The sequence below is a fragment of the Echinops telfairi genome, unplaced genomic scaffold, assembly GCF_000313985.2.
Source record: "Echinops telfairi isolate 266 unplaced genomic scaffold, ASM31398v2 ScPeMD7_23;HRSCAF=83, whole genome shotgun sequence".
Lineage (NCBI taxonomy): Eukaryota > Metazoa > Chordata > Mammalia > Afrosoricida > Tenrecidae > Echinops > Echinops telfairi.
The window spans coordinates 4534094-4545217 of NW_022103920.1; the positions used below are offsets into that span (position 1 = coordinate 4534094).

Genomic DNA, 11124 nt, shown 5'->3' on the forward strand with positions numbered 1-11124 from the left:
CATGAGCCCTTGATAGTTTATAAATGGGTATTTTGTCATATCTTGCCCTGTCCGACGTCTCCCTTCACCCACTTCTCGGTTGTCTGTCCCCCAGGGAGGAGGTCACACACAGTTCCATGTAATCGGTATTTTCAATGGCCTCACAGGTGTGTGAAAGTTGGACATTGCGTAAGAAGTCCGAAGAAGGAGCGGTGCATTTGAGTGACGGCGCTGGGGGAGAATACCGAAAGTGCGTGAACTTCCGTAAGCACAAACAAGCGCGTCTGGGGAGAAGTACAACCAGTCTCCTTAGAGGCAAGGGTGGAGGGACTTCATCCCAGATTCACTTTGTTGGACATGCTGTCAGGAGAGACCAGTCCCTAGAGAAGGACATCGTGCTTGGTAAGGCGGAGAGGCAGCGAAACAGAGGAAGACCCTCCACAGGCGGTCTCAGCATCATGGCTGCCCCCATGGACTGAGATCTAAAGACAACTGTGAGGATGGCGAGGGCGATGGGTCGTTCTATTGTACACCAAGTCACTATGGATCTGCACCCACCACCAACAGCTCCCGCGCTGCTCCCACGGGATCCGTTGTTGTTGCTAGGTGACGTTGAGTCGGCCCTGACTCATCACCACCCAGTGCACAGCAGGAGGAAGCACTGCCCGGTCCTCCGGCCTCCTCACCACTGTCCCTGTGCCTGAGCCCACTGTGTCAGCTGCTGTGTCAGTCCACCTCCTCCAGGGCCTCCCTCTTTTGTGCGGCCTCTCCACTTTACCAAACATGATGTCCTTCCCCAAGGACTGGTCTCTCGCAACAACATGTCCAATAGTTAATCTCCCACTGCTCGCTGATCAACATGGTTAGCTTTCGAATGCCAGGTCAGTGTATGAGCATCAACGGCCTTCAAAACTTCGACCACCAAATAGCCCTCTGGTTTTGCAGCTACCTTGACCCACGCAGAGTTCTTGGTCACCATGGAAAAGTCCACCCACCCAGGACCACCACTGTGCACCGGCCCCACTGACTCTCAAGCTCAAAACCGGTGGATTTCAGGGTCTTCTGAGTGGCAAGCCAAGCTGCGCGTGACACTCTGATCATCAGGGCTTTGGGACTACGTCCTGGGTGTGTGACACGTGAATTCGGTAGATCAGGGTGGAGCATGTGCAAGGCCAGACACAAACGGCCACGGTGGAGCAGTGAACATCACCTGTACTCTGGCCATTGAGGCTCAGATGCTCTCATCACAGGGAATCCCTCCTGTGTCCCTCCCCGCTCTGGTGTGGAAACACGGGCTGGGGGAGTCCACAGAGCTGTGGAAGTCGACCAGCGGGTCTGTTGGCGGCACGCAGTAAAGCTGCCCTTGCTAATGGCGTTTGGGACACAGGGAAGGGCGGTGCCTCCTCCTGGGACCCCAGGCACAGAAGTGACCCAGGGCCCTGGGCGGGAGGGAACTCAGGGAGGGGAGGGGAGCTGGACGCAAGCATACAGGTCCCTTCCTTTCAGTGTCCACAATCATGCCCTTTTCCGAGGACAGGATGGTCGGTTTTCTCTTTGCTCTACTTCTTAGAAATGCATTGAAGCCGAGTAGACGTCTGTGACAAAGGAAGGCCGCCAAAGAAACAGGGGGACCCAGCTGCCGCACCCCTGGGCGAAACATTGTAAGGACTGTGAGGAGGGGGCAAGACGGGAAGGGGAGGGGCAATGTCTCCTGTGGTGCCGACAGTCTCCCGGAGTTAGAACCCCAAGGCGCCTAACGACCACAGCAATAATGCAATACACATAGTTACAGAGTTCAAGAAAATATCTCTGTGACATTGACACACATAGAGGTATTCTCTGGGCACCTGTGTGTGTGTGTGCAAATTCAAGTGTTCACATGTAGGCATATATACATTTCCGTTTCGACAACTCCATCCTCTACCCGTTCTGACGGACGCCGAACACTTTATTTGTTTATCTTTAGTTTTCACTGCTATTATTGCCTTTTGTTACCAGGATCTTTATGAGTTCAATTTTCACTTGTCATCGGGAGTTGGAAATGTGACGTATAGACTTACAGTATTTCAATACCTATATACATAGAAAAGCACAAGGAATCACAGCCAGGTGTCCGGGTGAGGAAGTGGAGCTGGAGCCCACTGACAATAGCCCCACTTCCAGAAGGTTCTGGGCCATCTGCGTTATACCCGGCAACAGCGTGGTAGAAACTAGTCAGAAGACTCGGGTGTTCTCTGTGAGTTCCTTACCTTTTTCCCTTTTGTGCATGTCTCAGTCACATCTCCTTGCTCCCCAAATCGGCCCACCCACTCTAGCAAGGCGGTCAGCATCTGGGACTGCTCCAGCAAGCGGAGCCCACAGTGAAATTTGAGCACAAGATCGATGCAGCAAGGTTGTGAACTGAGAATCATAGCCCTGAACACCTGTGAGCGAACACCGGAGGGTGGAGGCACCAGCAAATGACACATGGAGGCATGGCGTGCAGGGCGTGTGATGGAGGGTAAGATGTTCAACACACAGATGGGCCCTTGTAAGTGCAGCTTGTATCCGACCACCTGTAATTAGCCAGAGTGCCCACTTCCCATGTTGCTCTCTGTGGTTAAACGGCCTTGACTCCTTCACCAATGTCTTCCCCTCCCCACTCAGGAATGCGCAGCTGAGGTTCAGGTCCAGCCTGGGTAAACTGAGGCCTTGCCCGGAGAATGTGAGCCACACACACCATCATGATGCTTCAAATGGGATGTCTTCACTGCATCCGTCTGGTTCTCGTCTTTTGAGAGACAATCAGGCACTGGGTCCAGTGTTGGTGCCCAAGCACCAGGGAGAAGGAGCAGGACTCTCAGCTGTGTCTCTGCCTTGGCTTGTCTGGGGGATGGCTCTGTGTGTGCCTCACCCTGTCCCCTATCTCCTTGACCCTGGCCCATGTCCCACGACTGCCAGCCCAAGGTGAGCTGTCCAGGGGCAGAGGGAAAGGGTGAGAGAGCAGGTGTCCCAGGGCTTGGGGACTCAGTCACCTGCGGGATCCCTGGGGCTGCATCTCCCAGGCTGGGACATGCCCAAGCCCCCAGGAGTAGACTGCCCTGGGGACCCATGTTAAGCTCCTACACCAGGCACTGCAGGAGAGGCACAGAGCCTCTCAGCTGGGGCCCACGCCAGAGAGCTGACAGCAGGAACCAGGGCAGACAGGACCTGGCTCTCAGCGCCCATACCTGGTGAAGGCTGTCTACAGCCAGATTGAACCAGGACCTGCTGTGGGAGGTGAGAGGGGTCTCTATTCTCCACAGCCCACCATGGGCCCCTGAGTTCCTGTGCCATGTCCTACATCTGGATGGGCAGAACACGGGTGAGCCCCACCTGCCCCCACTCCTGGGTGCCTCTGCAGCCCTGTCCCCGTCTGCCATGCCTATTACTCTGTCCTGAGTGAATTCAGGAAGGAAGGGATGGAGTGGGGAGGGCTGGGGCTGCATGCTCATTGCACAGATTCTGGAGCATGGGGGCATTTGGAGCCTGCCCCTCACACTAACCACTGATGCCTTCAGTTTGGGGGTGGGATGGGGAAGCCCAGGGTCTCCATCCAACCTACTGCTCTGTCCCTTCTGCAAAGACTTAGGTCCTTGGAGACCGGGCTAGGTCCTCCCCTCCTGCCCAGAGCTCTGAGCCACCTCTGTCAGCTCTCTCCACTGTAGGGAAGGAGGTCCTTCACCCGCCCAGGGGGAGGGAGAGGGTTGCCACTGCAGTTTGGAACAGGGACAGAGGGGGCAGGGAATGTGCAAGGACACCCTGGCCCTGCTCACTGCCCTCCAAGGCAAGGAGAGCAATGGGAACAGCAGACGGGAGCTGCGAGCGAGCAGCCACTGGGACCTGGCAGACGTGGCTCAGCGCTCTGGGCAGGAGGGGAGTTCTGGAGGCAGGAGAGCAGTGCAGCCCTGAGAGAAAGGGGCTGCGTGTGGGAGGGAGATAGTGGCCGCACAGGGACTGTTTCTGGATGGGGGTGATCCCTGCAGGGTAACGGAGCCCTCACCTGCAGGCTGAAGGGTTAGGGCGAGATGTGGAGGGACGGAGGGAGCAGAACTGAAGTCACAGGGTCTCCTGAGGTCTCTGTAGTCCGGACTGTCCACACTGCCGTGCCAGTGCCCGGCTGTGCTCTGCTGTGCTGATGCACACACTGCCTCCTGACCCAGACAGAGGCCTTGGTCTGGGTCTGGGGAGGCAGGGCCCCAGGCTCTGCTTGGGTCCCTTAGCACGAGGCTTACGAGTGCTGGCGGGAGGGGCGGGGATGCACAGGACATCCCCTTCCCAAGGCCATGCAGAGAAACTCATTCTGTAGAAGACCCCATGACAATCTTTTATGAGACCTGTACGACTGAGTACAATGTCCCCGCCCCTTTGAAGATTTCTGAAATGAAATCTGCGGGAACAGCCCTCTCTGTCTTCCCAGGCGGGACTCCGGTAGATCTGAACTTTGAACCTTGTGATGGCAGCTTGACACTCAACCCACTGCACAACCAGAGTTCTTGTAGAAGACCCCCGCCCCCACCAGCACAGGAATCCATTGCCATTTAGTCTGTCCCGACCCTACAGGACAGGGCAGAAGGCCCCAGGTTCTCACCCGTCATCGCACAGAGGCAGACGGCCTCTTATTTCCTTCTGTGGAGCTACTGCTGGGTTGGACTGCGGACCTTTGTGTGGTCAGCCGAGTGGTCTCCCCACTGTGCCACCAGGGCTCCACACCCCTGTGGACCCCCACCTTCTTCCTGGAGTTTGACCTGGCCTGAGTAAGGGTGGCCTGGGGAGGTCATCCCCCGGGCTTGTCCTGTGTCCAGGCTCAGGGCCACCAAGCAGCTTACTTGGGCCAGCTGTCCTGAGTCTGGAAGCAGCAGGGAGGGCCGAGCCTGAATCAGGGGAGAGGGGAAGTGGTCACACCCCCGAGGGGGGGTGATCTTGAGCAGGAAACACAGGGGAAAGGTGAGGCACGGGGACTAAACTAGGGGGCAGGCTACGGACTTGGGGAGGGGCTGGAGAGAAGTCAAGGGAAACCAGGAGAGGCAGGTGGGGCAGCTGAGTCAGGGCTCAGGCATGGGGCTGAGCCAGGGGCTGGGTTGAGGGGTCAGGGGAGTGTCCAGGGGAGAGGCCGGGGTTTCTATAATGGGAGCCTGGGTGACACCGGACCAGGAAGTCAGGACAGCTGGGGGAGGGGCTGAGTGAAGCTGCGACCTGGGAGGTGGGCAGGAAGGGACTGCGCCCAGTGGACAAGGTCTCTGAGGAGCCCCTCCCACCTCTCCTCCCAGGTCCCCAGGTCCCCGGTGTGTAGACCTTCGGCAAAAGATGCTGTCATCCAGGTGAGAGCATGCTGCTGTCAGATTCAGGGCTCTAGAGAAAGGGCAGGCAATGATGGGTGGGTGGCAGGTGGGTGACCGGTGGGGTGGGGGCAGTGGAAATGCACAGACCCCTGCAGGAGGTGACTCTTGGACACACACCTGGAGCCGGGGTCCCATCAGAGAAGTGATGGGAGAGGGCACCCCCTGGGCTTCAAGGAGAAGTGGGAGAGTAGAGCTGGTCCCTCCTGGCGGAGAGATGGCCCTGCGATCCAGTGGCCGGTCACCAGAGCTCAGTCTTCCTCACATCCTCTTCAGTTGCCATTTCAGGATATTGTCTGCCGGCAGCTCCATGTCCTGAGAGGGAGGTGGCATCCTGTGTGATTGAGAGTGGGCAGGCCCTGCGTCCTTGGGGGTGCCATGACTCAGTTCGGACTCAGAGAGACCCTCAGTACAGCAGAACGCAGCCCCGCCCAGTCCGGCACCCTGCCTGAGACAGTTCTGGGCTCCAGCGCCCACTTACGGCCATGGCGTCAGTCCATCTCATTGAGGGGCGTCTTCTGTTTTGCCGACCCTCTAACTTTACCAAACACGGCGTCCTTCTCTATCGACCGGTCTCTCCTGACATGATGCCCAAACTAACTACCTGTGACAAAGTCTCACCATCATCGTGTGCCAGGAGCAGTCTGGCCGCACTGTTTCCAGGACGGGTGGGTTTCTTCTCCTGGCAGTCCGGCGCCGCGGCTTTCTATGTTCTTGGCCAGCGCCGACATTCAGACGCAGTGCTTCTTCTCTGATCTTCCTCATCCATTGTCCAACTTTCTCAGGATGACCCCATGGCTTGGGGCAGGTGTGCCTCAATCTTTGAAGTGACATCTTTGCTTCTGAGCACTTTAAGGAGCTCTTGTGTGGCAGGTGGCCTGGCTGCCACACTGTGCCCTTTGGTGCCTTCCCTGCAGCTTCCAAGGGCCTTGCCTGGGGTCTTGGACGACTTGGGCCAGACACCCTGCAGGTAGGAATGCTGCCCTCAGATGCCCTTACACATGGCCTGACTCTGGATGGAGCATCAGAGCTGATCTCTAGTGACCACCATGTCACAGCGCCGTGGAGGCCCGGGGACACTAAGCCGTCTCGGTGGGAATTGCTGCCCACCCCCACGCTGAGCCATGGCCAGGAATCAAAGAGGCTGTGGAAGCCAAACAATGCTTCCCAACTCTGTGCCCCAGAACACGGAGAACACGGCAGCTCAGCCCAGTGGGGCCTGGTGAACTCGCGCGTTTTGTAAACCAACAGCCATCAGGTTGATGTGACTCGGGCGGCCCTCGCTGGTCGTCAGAGTGGGACTCCGCTCCGGCGGCTGATCACCAGGCCTTTGGTCTGAGGTGTCTTGGGGTTCGGGAGAGGCGGATGTGGCCTCCACCCGGAGGACCTCAGAAGAAAGGCCTGGGGACCAGTGTCAGAGGAATCGGCCACAGGAAACCATGCGGAGCACAGGGTAGGGCTGGACTCCACGGTGTGAGGCTGCCGGGCACAAGCCCCTGCCGCCGCTGGTGGTGGACGTGGCCTCCCACGGGGCCCCCACGACCCTCTCGCTGTCATCTGCATGGGACTTTACCAGCCCTTTCTTCCGTGGGGCCACTGGGTGGTGACACTGCCCTCCTTCCTTTAGGCTGGTCGCCAAGCACCAACTCTCTGTGGCACACGGGCCTGAGTCTTTAATCCATGTAGTGTGAATACTGGGGAGGAAGATGGGACTCTCTACTCCCGTAAAGAGTTACAGTCTAGGAGACTCCGATGCAGGTCTACCCTGTCCTATAGCATTGCTGAGAGTCACAATGAACTCGAAGGGAGTGAACGAGAGAGTCCAAATACCATAGATTTGATGCAGAAACAGCAGGCAGGGCGGGGGGTGGAGGTTGGGGTGGGGATGTGTGACAGGTTGTTGTCCAGACCCTCCCGACCAGGATTCTGAGGTGGTCCCAGTGGGTCTTTGTGATTTGAGGCTGCAGGTGAGTGAGCTGTGTCCATGTCAGCGGCAAACACCCTCGGGTTTGCTCCTGGCCAGGAATCCAAACCACACGAAGCCCTCCCACTAGAGGGGCCACTGTGCTGTGTACCACCAGCCATGAGGATCCCCAGCTCCAAAGAGGACAAGAACCCTGGTTCCCACATGGGGAAGCTGCTTCCACACACTTTACACACAGATGGGGCAGGGCAGGGGGCTCCCTAGAAATCAACAGGGAGGAGGACACCTGGAGGAGCGAGCGTGGGGCACTGTGAGGGGTATCACAGACAGTTCAGGGGGCAGGCAGGATATGGGGACAGTAAAGGCATGGGGCGGGGCTGCAGCAGTGGTCCAGGTAGGAGAGTTAGGAAGTGTCAAAGGGAGGGAGAGGGACACCTGGGGGGGAGTGGGGCGGCTGGGAGCTGCCAGGATCAGTTTCCCTCCCTTGGCTGATTCGGGAAGAAATGGAGGAAGTGTTGGTTAATGCGTTCTCATCCCTGCAGTCATCGATGTTCCGATGAAGAAAATCTGCAAAATGAACAAGATCTGAGAGTTTCCAGGAGCTCGAGGGAAATGCAGCTAAAGATCTGCGATGTTTTCAGTTCTTTGAAAAACCCCCCCCCCACCCGCAGCCCATGATTACGGAGGAGGTGGGGTGGTGGTGGTTGTTAGGACCCGGTTCTGACTGATAGTGACCTTGGTACCATACAATTGGAAGACCGCCTGGAGTGGTCAAGGACCTATAGAAGGTGGTTAAGGGCCGGTGCCCCACACCCAGAGGTGGTCGCTGCGCACGGCTCTAACTCACAGCTCCAAGAGCCCGTTGGATGGATGGCTGATGTCGGAGGGGATGTGCCATGGGAGTCACAGTCAGTTGGTATCACGATAGGTTAGAGATGGAAGGCATGTAACTGCTGTGTCTGGCTGGGCTGCAGATAGGGAGGGGCTGAAAGCACCATAGGAAGAGTGTGACACAGTGTGAGTTAAGGGGACCCCTGGGACGAGGGTGGCTCAGAAGGAGCCCTGGAGGCATAGCGCTTATGACTTGGGCTGCAAATCACATAGTCAGCAGTTCAAAACCACCAACTGCTCTCTGGGAGAAATATGGGGCTTTCTACTTTCATAGAGTTACAGACCCAGAGCCAGCATGAACTACACTCCAGTGAGGGCAGCTCAGAGGAGCGTCAGTGGTGCAGTGGTTAAATACTTTGTTGTTAACCAAAAGGTTGGCAGTTCAAACCCAGCCGCTGCTTCCATAGAGATGCTATCTGCTCACATAGAGATGACAGCTTGGGAACCCCATGAACCTGCTTCCCTCTGCCCTCCAAGGTCCCTATGAATCAGAATCAACTCAACACAACACATGACAACAATACAACAGGGATGTTCAAGGGTATGGACCCCAAAGGGAGGCTGGATGGAGAAGGTGCCCAAGGACTGCAAGCTGAATCTGTGGTGTGGGCCATGTTTTAGGCCTGGACTCTGGGAGGTTGGGTGTCTTGAGTGTGATAGTGATCCCAGGGTGGATTTGGCATGATGTGTGTGTGTGCGTGTGTGGCAGATCGGGCATATGGCTGTGCAGGCGGTTATTTAGATATATGGACTGGAGCTCAGGGGAAGAGCATACCTGCATTTGGTCAACGTCCCTCTGGTGAAGGGAGCCTTCTGAGAAGTAGACCAGGGAGAGGGAAGAAGAGGGGACCGCCGGGGGAGGTGTCATAACCGTGAGAATGCCATCTTTAGCAAAACGGCTATCAGACCAGGAGCCTGAGAAGGAGATGGGTGGGACGGTCAGGGTCCCAGGGGAGCAAACAGAGAACAGCCGCGTCACCAAGGCGGCTTCAGTCATGGCCGACACGTCCCAGGAAGATGCAGTGGGGTGGCGTCGGAGGGAGATAGAGTCCGGGATGGACACTGTAGTGGTCTGTGGAAAGAGCTTGGCGGGAAGAGGCTGTCACCCTTATCATTGCAACCCCTGCACTCGGCATTGGGGCAGTTGGACCATTTCATCCCGGCAGGCAGCATGGCTCACACGGAGCTGGAGCCTGATAACTGTGTGTTGAATGAAATGAATGGTCCCGGAGGGGGGCCGACTGGAAGGTTGGAAATTCAAGTCCACCCAGAGGTGGGAGAAAACCCTGAACATCTACCCCCACCAGTCAGCCATCGGCCACCCTGTCGTGGTCCGCCCATGGGGTCAACCATCACTCTAAAAGGAAGAGGGGAAGGTAAGTGGACAGGGAAGAGTGAGTGTCCATGGCTGGTGAAGACCACACTAGATGTCACAGAACACCCTGCGTAGACACTGCTGGGCGTGGAACTCAGCGGATGTCTGGGTTTCAAGCCCTTTGTTGCTGCGTGGATGATGGGGGCAGAGCGGTTGGTTTTCTGCACTGCAGTTCACCTGTCTTTCGTTTTGTGATACCCCCTACACACACACACACACACACACACACACACACACACACACACACACACACGGTAACAGCGCTCTCTCCCCTCCCTCCCTGTGGTCGGCATCTGCTGTGTAAACCTTCTCCGAAAACATGACTAAATCTCACAGGGACAAAGCAAGGGAGGAAGAAAGTTCTGTTGGGCACAGCTCTCCTGTGGCTGGCAGCGGGCTTAGCCACGGGCAATACTTGACTCCATAGCAAATGGGGAAGGGTGGAGCGGCCTCTGCCCAGGCGTTCTCCCCACCCCACCCTCTCCCATCCCCCACCCCCCAAGGACACTCTGTCCTTTGGGCGTGTGGCTACGGTTACTGGAATTGGCCGGGTGGTTGGGAGTCCAATAACCGAGCCAGGAGAGAGGAAGGGACCACATTCACTCAAAGTCCCCACCCACAGGTCCCACGGGGAGCTGGCCCCCAGCACCATGGACAACCACAGCGTCGTCAGGGAGTTTGAACTGCTAGGCTTCTCCCATCTGCACGGGTTCCAGGCTGCGCTGTTTGCATTCATTCTGCCCATCTACGTACTGACTCTGGTGGGGAACCTGGCCATCGTCATGCTGACCTGCCTAGATTCCCGCCTGCACTCGCCCATGTACTTCTTCCTGAGCAACTTCTCCCTCCTGGAGGTGCTGGTCACCTCCACCGTGGTGCCCCGGATGCTGGCCGACCTGCTGACCGCCCGCAAGACCATGACTCTGGCCGAATGTCTGACCCAGTCCTTCTTCTACTTCTCCCTGGGCAGCACCAACTTCCTGATCCTCACGGTCATGGCCTTTGACCGCTACGTGGCCATCTGCCGCCCCCTGCACTATACCACCATCATGAACGGCCCGGTCTGTGTCAAGTCGGTGGTGGCCTGCTGGGGGGTGGGCTTCCTCTCCATTGTCTTGCCCACCCTACAGAAGACACGGCTCTGGTTCTGCGGGCCCAACGTCATTGACCACTACTTCTGTGACTCAGCCCCGCTGCTCCGGCTGTCCTGCTCGGACACCCGCCACATTGAGCGCATGGACTTCTTCCTGTCGCTGCTGTTTGTGCTGGCCACAGTGCTGCTTATCCTGGCCTCCTATGGCTTCATCGTGGCCGCCGTGCTGCGCATCCCGTCGGCCTCCGGGCGGCAGAAGGCCTTCTCCACCTGCGCCTCGCACCTCACCGTGGTCGTGCTGGGCTACGGCAGCACCATCTTCATCTACGTGCGGCCCAGCAAGGGCCACACCGCGCACCTCAACAAGGTGGTGGCTCTGATGACGGCCGTGGTCACCCCCTTCCTCAACCCCTTCATCTTCACCTTCCGGAACGAGAAGGTCAAGCAGGTCATCAACGACCTGGCCAAACGGCTCCTAGTTAGCAACCAGGCAGCTGGCAGGTGA

The 11124-nt window shown here is 57.5% G+C and overlaps 1 protein-coding gene across 1 annotated transcript; it reads left to right on the forward strand.

Annotated features, from left to right (window-relative positions):
- Window positions 1-10143: 10143 nt before the first annotated feature.
- LOC101645786 (olfactory receptor 6V1-like) lies at window positions 10144-11124 on the forward strand. The gene has a single exon (XM_004714001.2). The coding sequence runs from the start codon at window positions 10177-10179 to the stop codon at window positions 11122-11124; it is 948 nt and encodes a 315-aa protein (XP_004714058.1). The 5' UTR covers window positions 10144-10176.